The following is a 16546-nucleotide window of genomic DNA, read 5'->3' on the forward strand; positions in this document are numbered from 1 at the left end:
CCGTGAGGACTGAATAGGACAGCAGAGACAAGCAGGCTGAGGAGCAGGGCCACCGGGCCCTCAGTGCTGGGCTCTGTCCCTGACCCCGCCACGTATTGGCTCCATCACCGTGGTCAAGTTTCCTGATTTCTTCCCATGCCTCCGTGTTCTCCTCTGTGAAATGGGGAGAATAATAGTACATAATTAACAGGGATGCTGTGAGGATTAAATGCATTAACACAGAGAAAGTGCCTGGCACACAGTAGGCATCCGTTAAACATTAGTTCTAATTATAATTGTTGCATGGTACATAGTAGGTCTCAATAAATAGTAGTTGCTGTCTTTCTTAGACTTTTGTCTCCTTTAGGTATTCAAATACTGAGGAAATGAATGAACAAATACTGTAGTGGTTTGAATTGTGGTCCTTAGAAAGATACGTCCACACCCTAACTCCAGAGATGTGTGAATGTGACCTCATTTGGGAAAAAGGTCTTTGCAGATGTAATTAAGTTAAGGATGGTAACATGAGGAGATCCATCATCCTGGTTTAACCAGGGAGGTCCTAAATCCAATGACCAGTATCCTTATAGGAAGAGAAGAACAGACAGAAGAGGGGAAACAGGAGAGGAGGTCATGTGAAGAGGGAGAAAGAGATTGGAGTGATGGAACACAAGCCAAGGAACGCCTCAGGCCACCGGAAGCTGGAAGAGCAAGGAAGATCCTCCTCAAGAGCCTTCAGAGGGGACAGCTCTGGGGACACCTTGATTTCAGACTTCTAGCTTCCGGAGCTGTACGAGAATCAAATTCTGTTGTTTTAGGCCACAAGTTTGCGGTCATTTGTTAAGGCAGCCCCAGGAGACTGATACAAATGCCCCTCTCACTCCGCACACTCACAGAGTGTGATAAAGTAAAGTTGACTGTACTCTGAAACTCACTTCGGAGTCAGACACCTCGAATTCAGAGAGACTGCCACAGCAGAGAGCACTGGTGAAGAGCCCAGCTCTGGCGCAGACCGCCCCCACCTGCCATGTGACCGTGGGCAGTCACCCCTGTGACCTAGCCTCAGCCTCTGTAAAGTGGGGACACTGTGAGAACTCTAGAACCTAATGTGTCTGTCCAATTGTGGAGAGATTTAGATCAACCACGGAAAGAATGTAGCACAGAAGCTGGCATATTATAAGCATGTGGTCAATGTTAATTGCCACCATTCATCTACTTTAGCTCCTGGTTAACAGAAGGCTACCTTATTTAAACAGCAGAGCATTCAAAACTGATAAGATACATTTGAGCTCATAGAAGGAGGAAGAGAGTACTCCCAAAATCCAGACTAGGAGCTTTCCAAACCAAGTCCTACAGTTTTGACAAGCTCTTTGAGTTGCCTTTCTTTGGAAGAAAAAAGGATGTCATTCTTCCCTCTGCACCCCAGCCTCCCCGCAGGGCCCTCCCCTGGCTCTCCAGCCAAGGGTGTGCCTGGTGCCGGCTCTCCTTAAGCAGCTGCAGAATGCGCCCACTGCTCCCCCTGGTGACGAGCCACCTGCAGCTCCCAGCCATGGCCAAATCCCTGAAAGGCAGAGCACCACCACCTCCCCACAGGGAAGGGTCCTTAAGGATGCAGAAAACGTGGTGGCCGCTGCAGACGCCAACCCTAAAGCAGTAAAAATTACATGAAAAGAGTTCACTAATTCAAACCACTCAGATGTGCTTTCATTAATTCAACACATTCTGAGCCCCACCAACGGGTGCTGGGAACATCAGTGCGCAAAACAGATCAGAGTCCCTGCCCTCAGAGTTTCCATTCCAGTGGGGGAGGTAGCCAAAACACAGTAAATGAGTCAACACTACAGCGATCAGAGAAGGATTCATGCTAGAGGAGAAAAATCAACTGAGGGAAGTCAGCGGTGCCAGTTAGGGGCTGTTGCAAGTTAACAGGTAGGGTTCCAGCCTGCCGCCCTCAGCATCCCAGCCACACACTGCTTGCTTTGCACTGGAGTCCAGAAGTGGGGCCTCCACCACCACATGACACTAGCTTCCCCCACAAAAAGCAGGAGTATTTCAAACAAGACATCTCCAGAACCCTGAATTCTCAACTTAGAAAAGCACCAATGCCCCACTTATCCCAGTACATGAGCAGAGGGCTTCTACCCCACCACATGGAGAATGTTCCTAAGAAACTGTCTCCACTAACACAGACAACATCCCAGAACAGATGGACAATGTGGAATATATTCTGGGGCCAATTTTCTAGATTGCTGTATTTCCCCAGCCAGAGTCCTGAGGTCCAAGGTCAGGAGCCTTGCTGAGCTCACAGAGCTAACGGCAGGCACTCTCACTATTTGTTGTGTTTCTCTCTGACTCCCAGCCTGAGCTCTTAGCCATCCTCAGCCGCCACTCTCAGGCCCCTGATGAAGCTGCCGACCTCTGACATTGAGGTTCCGGAGTTTCCCTGAACCACACCACCTGAGTCTGCAGGACATTCCTCAGTTTCCTCCGTGCACCCATTTCCCCTTCGCCCACACTTCCAGTCCCAGCATGCGGTTTAGGAGAGGGGTGGGGCTGAAACCATTCCGCATTCCCAGGGCTGGCCCTGCTTGGCTCACATGTGTCACATGCCCCCACCCTGACAGGACTTGGTTCAGGCATGGATACATGACCCATCAGAGCCAACGGCCTGAAGAGGGCATCACTGGGACCCTCCTGTTTTTCCTTAAAAGCTAAGGAGAGTCTCTCACTGTCTCTGGACTGTGTCGGGTGAGGATGCGGGATCTGGCACAGTGGTGGCATCTCACCAGCACAACTCGAGAGCCCAGAGCCTGAGCATGACACAGCATGAGGCAGAGTGAGCCTGAGAACCTGGCCCCTGGGTGACATCATCAGTGCCATTGGACCTGTGCCTGAAGCTAACACTACTACTTCAGTTACGAGAGCCGAGACTCTCACTTCCTAAATGTCACAGAGGAAAGGAAAGAACGTGAACTGGACGACGGTGACCACGTCTTTGTTACATGATCGCGTGAGCTCAGCACCACGTTTGTACTGAAGAGACATGCTCCCTCTCAGTCTTTAAAAGACCCTCAAAGCAGATACTACTGACCCCACTTTACAGACAAGCTTGAGGTCCAGGAAGCGAACGCGCCCATTCTCCAGGGAGCAGCAGCACCGCGATTCACACCCACCAGCCCTCCAAAGGCCTCATTCTCCCCTCTCTCTGCCTGGCAGCAACACATCTCCTCACCTGTCAGCAGTCACATCCCCCAGGACGTCGTCTCAGTGAAAGCTTACTTTAGCCAGCTCCCAACGAGCCCACCAATTTGTGAATAATTTTGTTAGCTCCACCTCACTGCAAAGTTTGGGAAATCAAAGATGAAGCCCAGGCTGCCACCCCGACAGCCATTCTCACTCTCCGCCTTGGAGAACAAGTTCCCCACCGGGGCCCTCAGCGGAGTGTGGTCCTGCCGAGACCCTGATCTCAGACTTTCAGCCTCCTAAACTGTGAGAGAAGCAACTGCTGTTGTTTTAAGCCCCTGAGTTCGTGGGCACGTGTTACGGCAGCCCTGGGAAAGAGACAGGACCACCCTGGGTTCACTAGGAGCTGCCCCGCACTCAGTAGGACTACATTTCCCAGCCGCCCTTGCAGCTAGGTGAGGCTAGTCAGTCTGTTCTAGCCAAAGAGGAGGAAGTGGAAGCACAGGGAACCTCCGAAAAGAAAAGTGCTCTTAACTGAAGACCCCACGCCCTTCTTCATCTGCCCTCCCACTGCCAACCTGAGACGAAGATGGGATGGCTAGTGCTCCATGGGACTGAGGGACCATGAGGGTCAGGGCCACACCCCAGAGCCCCTTCGGAGGGGAAAGCTGGGAGGCGCCTGTGTCCCTCCCTCCTCCGTGGAGCCCTGCAGTGGCCCTTTCCAGACTTTGTACCTGAGACAGAAATATCTTCCAGATTTTAAGCCCCCGTGTGTGGGGGGAGTCTTCGTTACATGCAGCCAGATCTAACCCTAACTGGTCTAAGGAGCGAGTCAGGAACCTGGAGGGCTCCTGCCCCAGGCTGACGTAACTGCCCTTCCTCACTGACTTTCACTTAAGAGGCGTCTTAGAGGCACCAGCGGAAGTCTGGAAGCCTTCTTGCATTTCTAATCTGATCCAGCTGACAGGGAAATGGAAGGCAGCCCTCCTTCCGAACAGGTTGCCACGAGCAACAGGCTTGCCTGGAGAGTGACGCTTGTCAGACAGGGGCAGAGAGGGAGAAATGGGCATTTGTTCCTTCACTCTCTTCTCCTAAGTGGGACATTTTCAGTGAAAACCACACACACACTGAGAATACCTGAACTGAGGATATTTCCATTTGCTGCTGAAATGGAAACAGACACCAGATCTTTGGTACATTTTAAATAAAGCTGAGCCTCTTGTGCAAATACTTAGGGGTTTTTTTCGCATTTTATTTACCTTAAATATAATTTTTTTCTGTACCAGGGGAACATATTTTACAGGTCTCCTGTTACAGAAACAACAAGCTGCTGCTAGATGCTTTTAGTTCACTTAATTCTCACAACCCTGGGGCAGATATGTAATTATCCCCATTTTGTAGATGAGGCCCCAGAGGCTCAGAGATGGTAAGCAACTTGATTGGGGCCACACAGCAAAAAAGTGGGGGAATCCGGATTCTCCCAGAGCAGACTTCCTCCAAAGGCTTCTCTTCCCACTATGGGACAATGTCTCCCCTAAACACACACACACACAGAGGAGGGGAAAAGAGGCTGGAGAATGCTTCTGAGAACTCAGTATTGCTATGCACTTAGATTTTCCATAAATTAGAAATTTAAAATCGGCACATCTCTTCTGCCATTCCTGGTACAGGATTGTTAAGATGTGAACTGATGCTCTGCCATTGATGGGGTGACCAGTCTAGAGATGGACAGCTGGATGGGGACTTCAAAAGGACACCTGGTCACTCTGCCTCCAGTACTTAAATCTCTTACCTCAGTGTCTCCCACAGAAGGCCCCCAGCCTCTGCTTACACACTTCCCATGCTGGGCACTCATTACCTCCCCAGGAAGCTTACAGCTCTACCTTCTGGAGCCTTTAGAATCTCAAAGTCTTTCAGATATTGCAGGTGGAGAATGAATGAATGTGACCTCTAATGAAAAGGAAAAGATAAAGAAAAAAGAGGCTCCTACCCCAGGACACACTCTCAGTGTCTGCCCTCCTAGTGCCCCGCCCCTTGCCCACCTAGCCACCCTCACCTGAAAAGCATGTTCCAGGCATTGTGGGGTCTCAGCCAGCCTAGCACCTGACACGCAGAGGAGCCTGGTACTGTCAGTGAGTGGCCAGACTGGGACACAGGGCCTCTCTGCTCTTTGAAGTCACTCACTTCCCTAGACCTGCCTCCTGTTCCACAAAACAAGACAGTGGGCAAAGAAGCACTTTCTGCAGATGAAAATGTGTACGGAAACCCAACAGAACCGGAAAAGTCCCTCTGCAGTGGCAGGGCTGACACCTGGGCTCCCTGCTCTGCCGTGTGTCCTCCCCTCCCCACGGCCACAGCCCTGCCCTACTCCTCTGGGGCTCCACGGAGCTCTGCAGAGGGCAGTTTGAGGACCAGTGAGAGGAGATTTCGTACTGTGCCAGCTCTGAGAGTCGACAGGAAGAAAAGACGAAATATAAGCAAAATGCCTTCCATCATTATTCTGTCACCTAAGGCCTCTGTGCACGCTATGAGGAGGTCTGCGGGGGACACGACCCCCTTTGAAATGCATCCTTGACCACAAGTCATGGGAAGGCAGGACACTGCTCACAGCTGCATGCACAAGAAGTGGAAAGATTCACTCCCAATTCTGGCGGCGGGGGGCTGGGAACAGGTGGAATTTGTGCCTTTTGATGAACAAAAAATTTTTTTTAAACGTTGGATGTACAACCTTTTCTGCATAGTGTATTTATACGAACAATATATTTGTGTCTTGTTTGAGGAATATTTACCTGCCCTACGATCATGAAAATATTACTGTTTTCTTCTAATAGCTTTACTGTCCTCCCTTTTAACATGTAGGTCTACGGCCCAGTTTGAATTAATCTTTGTGGACGGTATGATATGGGGCCAATATTCCTGTTTTGTTTTTCTCTTATAAATATCCAACTACTTCAACACTGTTTATTGAAAGACCGTCCTTTCCCTCCTGAACCGCAGTGCAGTCTTTCTGCTAAACCAAGTGACCACAAACGTACAGGTTACTTCTGGACTCTTCTGTTCCACTGACCTAGCCACCCATCCTTGGGCCTGTCTTGACCACTGCAGCTCTGTAGTAAGCTCTGCCATCCGGCAGCGGGAGACCTCCAGTTCTTTTCTTCTTCAAGGTTGTCATTCCACGTCCTTTAAATTTTTATATGAAATTTAGAATGTTTGCCAATGTCTGTAAAAACAGTTTGCTGGGATTTTGACAGGGATTACACTGAATCTATAGATCAGTTATGGAAGAACCGAGATCTACACCAAGTCTTCCACTTCATGAAAATGCTACCTCTCTCCTTTATTTTTGTCTCCTTTATTTTTTCTCAGCAGTGTTTTGCAATTTTCAGGGTAGAAATTTTATACAACATTCATTAGATTTATTCCTGGGTATTTGAAAATTTTGGTGCTCTATTGTAAGTGGTATTTTTCTAAAGTTTCATTTTCCAATTGTTCATTGCCACTGTATAGAAACACAGTTTATTTTTGTGTATTTGCATTCTGCACTTAGAGACTTTTTACCTGGTGTATTTAGAGACTTTGATAAATTCACTAATTCTAACAGTGTAGAGTGTCTTGGATTTTCCACATCATGATTATAGCATCTGAAAATAAAGACAGTCTTCCTTCCTTTGTTTCTAATCTTTAAAACCTTTCTTTTTATTGTCTTTTGTATTTGGGGTCTGGCCAGTGCCATGCTGAACAGAAGTGGTGGTGGGGGACATCTTGTTTCGTCCTTGGACTCAGTGGGAAATGTCCAACGTTCCATCATTCCTTAGGTTGTTAGTAGACTGCTGACAGGACCCTTTATCAGATTAGGGGAAATTCCATTCTATTCCTAGTTTGCTGAGAGTCCGTCTCACGAAGTTGAATTTTATCAAGTGCTTCTTCTGCATGTATTAAGATGACCACATGGGTTTTTCTCCTTTATTCCATTACTAGTTGAATTATATTTACTGATTTTAGAATAATAAACCAATCTTTGCATTCCTAGAATACACCCAACTTGGTCGGGGCCTATGAACCTTCCTACATATTGCTGGACTTGATCTGTTAACATCTTATTTAGTATGTACTCTCTATCCACAAGAGATAATCCAAAAATTGTCTTTTCTTATAATAATGACTTTGGGAGCAAAGTTACAGTGGCTTCATAATATGAGTTTGAATATGTTCCTTATTTCTCAATTTTCTGGAAGAGTCTGTGTAGAATTAGTTTTATTTCTTCCTTAAACACTTGGAAGAATTTACCTGTGAAGTCATCTGGGTGTGGGCTTTTCTTTGTGGGAAAATCATTAACTAAAGTCTTAATTTCTTTAGTAGCTACAGGACTATTCAGGTTTTCTATTTCTTGAAGCGTCAATTTTGGTAAGTTGTACTTGTTCAAGGAACACGCCCCTTTCATCTAAGTTCCACGTTTTCTGGCTATGCAGTCCATAATGTACTCTCATGGTCATGTGAATGCCAGTAGGAGCTGCAGCATTTCTCCTTTCACATTTTTTATATTGGGGACTTGGTCTCTTTTTCCCTTCATCAGCATTCCTAGGGGTTATCAATTTATCAACCGTGACTTTTGAGTGTGTTGATTTTCTTTATTGATCTTACTCCAGAGATTCCTACTCTATGATCTCCTTCATTCTACATCCCCAGAGTTTAATTTGCTCTTCTCTTCTTTCGTCTTGAGATGGAAGCTTAGATGTTTGATTTTCAGTGTTTCTTCTTTTTGTCTAAAATTTGTTTTGCTCTAAGGACTGATCTAATTACCACCCACAAATTCTGAAATGTGGTCTATTGCGAGAAAAGTATGTCACATCTCCCTGAAAAGAACAGTATTCTGTAGCTGCTGAAATGCTGTATTCTGTCAGTCTAGTCCAGCCGGCTAACTGTGATGTCTTAATCTCGTCTCTTTATCCACTTAGTGTTCACAAGTTCTACCACTTGCTGAGACAGGTGTGCTATCCTGACTATAATTGTGCACTTATATATTTCTCCTTTTAGTTTTGACAGTTTTCCTTTTATACATTCTGAAGTTTCATTAAATGCATTCCTATTGAATTGAGCCCTTTATTATTGAGAATTTCCCCCACTTGTGTTTAGTATTCCTTCTTGCCTTAAGTCTTTGACGTAAATACTGCCAGGCCAGCTTTCTTCAGGTTAGTGTCTGGATTGGATCTTTCCATCCTTTTACATTCAATCTAACTGTATCCTCATAATTAAGATGTATCTCTGGTAAATACCACTGCTGTGGTGGTTGACTCTAGTCTGATATCTTAGCCGACCTGGGTTTTTAGTCTCCTGCACCACACGGGTTCACAGGCTGACAAACTTCTTGAGGGGCAGACCGTTTGTGTGTTGCAGGCCCCCTCCCTGTAGCGCATTTTATCTCCTAAGTACAGTATCACTCTGCCTTTCCATCCCGACTCGCCGGCCTCCCACATCACCCCAGAACTCAATGAATAGTCTACGCTGCAAACGGGCCTAGTATTGGGGGCTCCTCTAGTTTCCCATCTTTCATGCCAGTCCTGAGAGATGCCAAGACGTCCTACTCCCCTCTCTAACCCCCAATGGAGTCTCTTTGCTCAGGGAAGCCCAATCCCCAGCCCACACGCAGGATCAGCAAATGCCCCCCAGGGAAGAAAGTGGCTGGCAACTGTCAGCTCACCTGGGAAGGGCTTTTTCCCTGTTCCTTTGAAATTTTAGTTATTCCATACCTCACAGCTGCCACAGCTCTCCAGTCTTTAAGACTGTGACTCCTTACAATTTATGTTTTCCCTAGCTGTAGCAGCAGGACAGCTGGCCTGTCCAGACCTACCACACCTTAATGGAGGGGGCAGTCTGCTCCTGGTTTATTAATTCAATGGATAAACAAATGCCCAGCACTCTGATATGCTATCACAGTCCTTTCTTACGACGATCCTGCCCATTATCTCTTAACCTCATTTTACAGATGAGAAACTTGTGCTTCTGAGGGTTCTGTGATCTACCAGGTCTCGCACACCTGGCGAGGAGAGACCTACCCTGCAGAGCCTTGCACACCTAGGCCACAGGACTCGGTAGGAAAGGGTGTGTGCACATAGGCCGGGCAGGGCATGGGTGGCACGTACCAGCCTGCGGATGTCGCGCTCACACTCGCGCTTGATGCGGTGCACCTCGTCCTGGTGCGCCTGGTAGGCGGCGCGCAGGTCGGCCGCCTTAGTCTTGTCGGCCTGCATGCAGTTGCTGAGCGCCTCCTCAGCCTGCTTGCGCGCTGCCTTGAGCTCCAGGATCTCCTGCTGCAGCCGCAGGCGCTCGCCATCAAAGGCCCTGCGCGCCTCGTCGCGCGCCTCGGCCAGCAGTGCCGTCTTGACCTTGTCAGCTGCGCCATCCCGCAGCACATTCAGCGTGGCCTGCAGACGCTGCAGCTCGCCCTCCTTGATCTTGGCCGTGCGCGCAGCCTCCTGCTCATGCTGCCGGATGAGCACCTCGCGCAGCGCCTGCAGCTCCTTGGTCTTCTCCTCGTGCAGCTTGGCCCGCAGCTCCGAGATATAGGCCGTGTGCCGCCGCTGCTCCTGCTCGCGCTCCAGCTTGGCCTCCTGTAGCCGCTCTCGCAGTTTGCCCACCTGCAGCCAAGAGAGTCGCTCAGTGTCAGGGTCAGGGCTGGGGGAGCTGGCCATCCCTGACATCACCTCCCCATGCCCCTTCGTGTGTGACAGGCCCTGAGGCCCTCCCCAGGTCCCCACACTCCAATTTCCCCTCCCACCACCCCCACAGTCCTGACCCTCATTACCCCACCCATCCTACTATTTTCTTGAGATTTTCTCTAGAGGTGAAAAAACACATGAAGATGCTAGAGAGAGTCAAGTCTTCGACATTCCCTCCAATTCGGAGATTTACAAGGAAGGACAATTTATTAGTCACAAAACACAAGACACAAGGGCAGAAATCATCTCTCTCACCAAAGCTGAACAACTTTTCAACCAGGAATGCATCTCCAGTGCCCGTGCGCTGGACTCTGGAGTAGGAAGAGATGGAGCAGGTGGAAGGAGAGAGGGGCAGGGAAGGGGGCAGTCCCTGTTGAGCTGCTGCCCCGCCTGGGCTGGGGGCTCCAGGGCATCCCCCGCATTAACCTCTCAGAGCCCCTGGAGGGATAAGTGTGTGTTTTACCACAAGGCAGGCACGGCTCAGAGATGCTTCTGTGACCATGAGGGATGAGGGGCTTCACCCCAGGCCCCTGCCCCAGAGCTGGTGCTCTGCAGATGCCAGACTGCCAACAGCCTGAGTGTATTCGTCTAATGGGCAAAAATTTAAAACATTATTTGTAAAACGTGCCAAGGGAATATTTTCTTAAAACACTCCAAAATGCTTTATTCAACCTTTTCATGTCAACTATTGCACAATACACACATTCTACAGGAACCCTTTACACTCCATTTGTTTTCTCAATACCAGTCTCTGAAGAACTGGAACAAACCGTCTCTCAGGGACAAGCTGCTCCCGCGGACGATGGCAGCGTGCTCCCCAGACCACACTGGTTACGGCACACCAACGTGCCGAAATTAATTTAGGTGACAAGTTTACACTGTCACCTGGGTATTGATAAATCCTTACTTACATCAGCAGGGAAAGAAGCAATCAAACCAAGCCGGCAAAGGCACAAGACCGACATCTCCTTACAGCAAACGCTCGCAGCACAGACTGAAACAAGGACCGGCCGGCCTCAGGCCCACCTCGCCCAAGGGCTGCAGTCAGAGTCTCTTCCTAAAGGACCGAGTGCAGGAAGCCAGACGTTACATATTTGACATGATGTCCCCTGCAAGGGACTGAATGCTTCTGGCACTGTCCTGTCTGGGAGGCAACGCTGTCCTGACTCTGCGTTAATGGCAACAGTGACCGGGAGTCAGGAGGACGGGATCCAGCCACACCTGGAGCTCCACTCAGTGCATTTCTCTTGGCAAATTACTGAACCTCAAGATGGTTAATGCTACATGTCAACTTGGCAGGGTCATGGGACCAGGTCACTGGACCAAACACCAGTCTAGATGTTGCTGTTAAGGTATTTTTTTAAAGATGTGATTAACATTTAAATCAGGAGACCTTGTGTAAAGCAGATGACCCTCCATAATGTGGGTGGGCCTCATCCAATCAGTTGAGGGCCTTAAGAGAAAAGCCTGAGGTCCTCCGATGAGGAAGGAATTCAGCCTCCAGACTGCCTTCCGACTCAAGACTGCAAGACCAACTCTTGGTAGAGTTCCCAGCCTGCCACCTTGAGAATCTCAGATTTGTCTGCCCCCATAATCATTTGAGCCAACTTCTTAAAAAGAAAAATATATATATATATCTCAATCTCTCCCTCTCTCTTTATATATGTTGGTCCTGTTCCTCTCTGAAGAACACTGACTATACCACCTGCCAGAGCTTCCTGTTCCTCTCCTAGGAAACAGGGATGTCAGCAGCCGCCCCTAGAAGGACTTTTGGGAGGAAGAGAGCTGAAAGTCGATGACGGATAAAGGGGAGTCTGTGGTTAGAGTGCTGAGGTTGCACGTCGACGTGAGCAAGCCCCAGTGTGACTGGTCACAGGCAGTAAAGGAGGAAGGGCTGACGACAGGGGGAGCAGAGGCGTGTGCAGGGCAGCCTGGAGAGGTCTCCCTGAGAGGGGCAGAGAGGCCAGCTGAGATGGGCCAGGTGACACCAGTGTGTACAGCAGGGATGCTAACAGAGGATGGGGCCAGGGGAGAAGGCCCTGCTGCATCCCACTGGCACTGCCCAGAGGCGTGAGGGCTGCGCCCGGGTACCATGACCCATGTGTAGCAGAGCGAGGCTCGGACGGCCCCCCTGGGTGCACAGGGTACCCATCCTTACTCCATCGAGCCGAGCAGGTCCACAGAAGCCGCCCAGCACTCTACCTGCCAGATGCCTCCAAGCTACTCCCTAAGGCCAGAGGCACAGCAGGAGAGAGGGGCCCCTACCAGCGGCTCCTCAGTGTTTGGGCTCTAAATGCAGCAAGAGCAAAATGACTGAGAGCAGGAATGCGCCCAAGGTGGGAGGGGCTGGCGTGGAGAACTCGCCTGAGCCAGCACCACCTGCCGCTCCGACTGTGAGGGTAAAGGCAGCCTCCGCGTGTCTCTTCCCATCACACTCCTCATCGGTTCCAGCGGCACTGGGTCTCTGTTTCCAGGCCTCGACCACTTCTCCCCACTCCCTGCTACCAGCCTGGTCCAAGCCGCCGGTAGCAGCCCTCCACCAGGCTATAGCAATCACCTCCAAACCAACCATCGCTCTGCTTCTGCCCCCGTGCCCTCGGCCCTTCAGCCCTCCTCGGCGGCCAGCACAGGCCTCTACGCACACATCACATCATTTCCCCATGGCTCAAGCCCTCCGAGCCAGGGGGTACAGGGTAACTGTTCTGAAACCACTATTCATGTAAGCCAGCAAGTAGGGGATGGTGGGAGCCAGGTTCTCACCGCCGGAGCAGGAGGGCATGGAGCAGCGAGGGCAGGGGGCCAGAGGCTCCCGGTGCTACTGGATCAGTGTTGGGGACATCAGCAAGAACTCATGTTTAACTTCCCAGAGATGTTACATTTGGAATTATTTACAGATCTGTGTACATACATGGGCCATTAGACACACATATATTTCCCTGCTCTGTCACCTGAGGCCTAGAAGCAATGACACCCCAGCAGGAGTGAGCACACCAGCTCCCAGATCTCGGTTTCCAATGCCATTCTCCAAGGAAAGGAGCTGGGGCTCCTTGGAGAAACGGCTGGTTCTAGGAGCAGGGCAGGGGAATACACAAGATGAGGCTGGAGCATTTTAGAGTGCCAGGAAGTAAGCACCTGCTCAAGAATAAACATATAAATAAATACCACAGTGATGGGGCCTGTCGAAGGGACACGGGAGCCAACTGACAGAGGACTGACCCTTGCTGGTGGCAGTCCTGCCTCATCGCTGACTGCTCGGCTCAGGCCACACGAGGCCTGCTGCACCTCGGACACACAGATGCCTCGCTGCCTCCCCGCCTTCGCCCGAGTTGACCCCTGCCTGGAATGCTCCGGCCAGCTCTCTGCAGGGTCTGCCTTCCCTGCTCGCACTCAGCACCTCTTTGCTGCTGACCACCTCCCAAAAGAGCCACCCCACTCCAACCACAGCTACTTTCTACCTCCTTTTCTTGCCTTACCCTCTTCTTGGGACTTTTCACTCCTAAATAAATATTATATGTCACTTTTCTGACGTTCATTTCCTACCTCCCCCATTACGTACAAGCTCCAGGAGAGGGACTGAATCTCCAGGGCATTGCAGCTTCTGCGACACAGCACGACACACAGCAGGCGCTCAATAACTAGCTGTGGACTGCGCAAAGGAAAGAACAGAAGGATGACTGGCCTGGCCAGGTTGCAAATAATAAATGATAGTATCCAGCGCATCAGCAGCAAGGGCAGCCATGGGACCGGGGAGCAGTGGCCCTTCCCCGGGCAGGTCCCAGCTAGAACACTGCCTGGGACTCTGTGCCTTCACCCTCCCTCCATTCTCCCATAGGGCTAGGAACCTGCCCCGACTGGGTCAGGGCCGGCCCTGGGCTCCCAGGGCCCTGCAAGATTCTCTCCTTCGCTACACAGCTCACACCCAAATTCCAACCCTCCCGCCCCACCCACTGAGGCCAGCGGGCCCTGGAGGGCAGGATGACACCTGACTCACTTTTATGGCCAGGTGAGTCCCTGGCCAGGCCTAGATCCAGAGCAGTGTGGCTGGCTGCTGCAAGAATGGATTCATCACCAGCTCTGGCCCATGTGCTGACCACTGCCCTCTCTGTCCCCAAGCACCCCAGACTGTGGGCCTCAACAAGTCGGGAACTCTGGCCCAGTGGCCTTGGCACCCCCGACTGGTGCTCAGGATGCTCACGTGTGTTACTGGACACTTGGGACTGTGTGAACACTGTTCCCATTCTCACCAGCTAGCAAAATCCTCAGGAGCCGGCTCCACATGGCCTCTGTGAAGCCTTCTTAGGCCTTTTCACGAAGCCTCTCGCCACTGCACCATCTCCTGACACCTCCGATGCAACACGCCAGTACGCCATACCGCTGTCCATGCCCTGCCTGAGGGCGGGCTGCTTCCAAGTCACTTCCAAACACCCATCCCCCAGCCCAGGCCTGGAGCACAGGGGCTAGGGGCTGACTGAACGAGCAATGAACCAACAGATAGATTCACCACATTCCCTGGTCATACAGCGTTCAACAGGGAGCCTTTGCTAAAATAATGACACTTTAAATGTGACATCAAAAGTTCTCATGAGATGATATAAAAATAACACTTAAATGCAGCTATAAAGTTTATATTTATGTTTTTCGTGCTAGCCAGTAAGCACATTACTGAATTCTCCAAGAACAGAAATTCTCGCAGCAGCGACATGGGAAAAGCTTTCTAGAAGGGCCACAAGGGTGGCTGGATTGAGAAATGGGCAGCCAGGGCTCACCCACATGGAGGCAGGGAGGCAGCCTGGTGCCGGGGAAGTGTAGGCTGGGGTTCCCATAGGCCTGGCTTCCAACCCAGTGCTGCCACCTACAACCGTGCTGATCTGCCATTATGGGCTGGATTTTGTCCCCCAAAATTCCTGTGTGGAAGTCCTAACCCCCAGGACACCAGAATGTGACTGTAATTGAAGACTCAGTCTTTAAAGAGGTCATTTAGTTAAAATGAGGTCGTATGAGTGGGCCCTGATCCAATCTGACTGGTCTCCTCATGGGAAGAGGGGATGAGGACCCAGACATGCACAGAAGGATGACCAGGTGAGGACGGAGGGAAAAGATGGCCCCAAGGAGACAGGCCTCAGAGGAAACCAACCAGCACACACCTTGATCTTGGACTTCAGGCCTTCAGGGCCAAGAGAATACATTTCTGCTGCTTAAGACCCCCAGTCTGTGTGATGGCAGCCCCACCAAGATACTACACCTGGGCAAGTCACCTCTCCTCCTCGACCCTTGGTTTGCTCACCCATAAAGTGAGGAAAGCCACATCTGACCTCATAGGTCACTGCCAGGGTCAGGAGGCCCTCTCAGGCACCTGGTATGGCCTGCATAGTAGACACATAAATGTCAGCCAACCACCAAGTGACTGCATGTGACAGGAGGCACCTAAGTCCTGTATGCGACTATCTCCTTCATTCCTCAAACAACCCAGAGAGGCAGACACATCAGAGGTCCCCATTTAACAGATGGGGAAACTGAGGCATGGGGCGGTTACGTGGCTTGCTCCAAGACCTCAAGGCGAGTTAGGTGGTGGAAGGGGATGGAGCCCTGGCAGAATGACCTTGGCTGTGTGGCTTCCCCTGTAACCACAGGTGCTGCTGGTACTTGCTCGGCAGCCCCTGCAGGCCTAGCGGCATAGCTGCCAGCCCGAGATTTCCTAGCAGGTAAATCCCTCCTGAGCTGGGCAGGGTATAGACCGGCTGGCACCACTAGCCACCGTGCTGGAAGAGGTTGGCTGCACTAGCCCTGGAATCCTGAGTGTCCAGGGTGGGGACAGGAGGGGATATGTCTGTCCCCAAGCTCCTGGAGCCTGGCCTTCATTGCCCTATGTCAGGGACTCTGTCCTGAGCTGGTGTCGTCAGGGCCCAAGCCCCAGGCCCTCCCCACCCAGAAGCTGGAATCCACCCAGCACTCCAGCTGCTGCTGAGTCCTGGCTCTCAACAAGACACCTCCTGCGACTCCCGAGCAGGCCCTCCCATCCCTCCAGGTGCTACAGGCTGCTGGGCCGGACGATGCCTTCAGGGCTCAGGTACAACCTCCCCCAAACCAGGCCAGACTCTCAGCGCAGGCCAGGTGCGAGCAAGCCCAAGTCCCCAGCCCCTGCTCTCCTCACACGGATGGCGGCTCCTCTCTGGGCTCGCAGACCACGCCCCGCCCCCAGCCTGTTCTGCCCCCACACTACCCAAGTCAGAACCATGCCAACAAACAGGACTGTGGCAGTACCCAGGCACCAGATGCCGACGGGCTTCTCCCTGTTTCCATTATGTTGGACCTTTCCGACAATCTTAAACGGGGCAGTTATCATGATGCCATGTTAGAGACAAGAAAATAGAGGTTCGGGGACTTTATGTCACTTGTTCGAGGCCATGAAGCCAGTCAGGGGTCAAGGTGAGGTTTGAAGCCAGGTCTTCTCCCACTGGGATGAGCTCATGGCTGCATTTTTTTTCTTTTTTTGAGGAAGATTAGCCCTGAGCTAACATCTGCCACCAGTCCTCCTCTTCCTGCTGAGGAAGACTGGCCCTGAGCTAACATCCGTGCCCATCCTCCTCTACCTTACATGTGGGACGCCTACCACAGCATGGCTTGCCAAGTGGCAGCATGTCCGCACCCAGGATCCGAACCGGTGAACC

General features: G+C 51.1%; 1 protein-coding gene across 10 annotated transcripts in view; it reads right to left on the reverse strand.

Moving 5' to 3' along the window:
* The window catches only part of JAKMIP1 (janus kinase and microtubule interacting protein 1), a 147806-nt gene that overhangs the window by 60622 nt on the left and 70638 nt on the right, over positions 1–16546 (reverse strand). For all 10 annotated transcript variants that reach the window (XM_070613297.1, XM_070613299.1, XM_070613303.1 and 7 more), the window contains one exon: positions 9303–9797. In XM_070613297.1, coding sequence (XP_070469398.1) covers positions 9303–9797 — 495 coding nt within the window. The remainder of the gene's footprint in view (positions 1–9302; positions 9798–16546) is intronic.

The sequence above is a fragment of the Equus przewalskii genome, chromosome 3 (genome assembly GCF_037783145.1).
Source record: "Equus przewalskii isolate Varuska chromosome 3, EquPr2, whole genome shotgun sequence".
NCBI classification, from domain to species: Eukaryota; Metazoa; Chordata; class Mammalia; order Perissodactyla; family Equidae; genus Equus; species Equus przewalskii.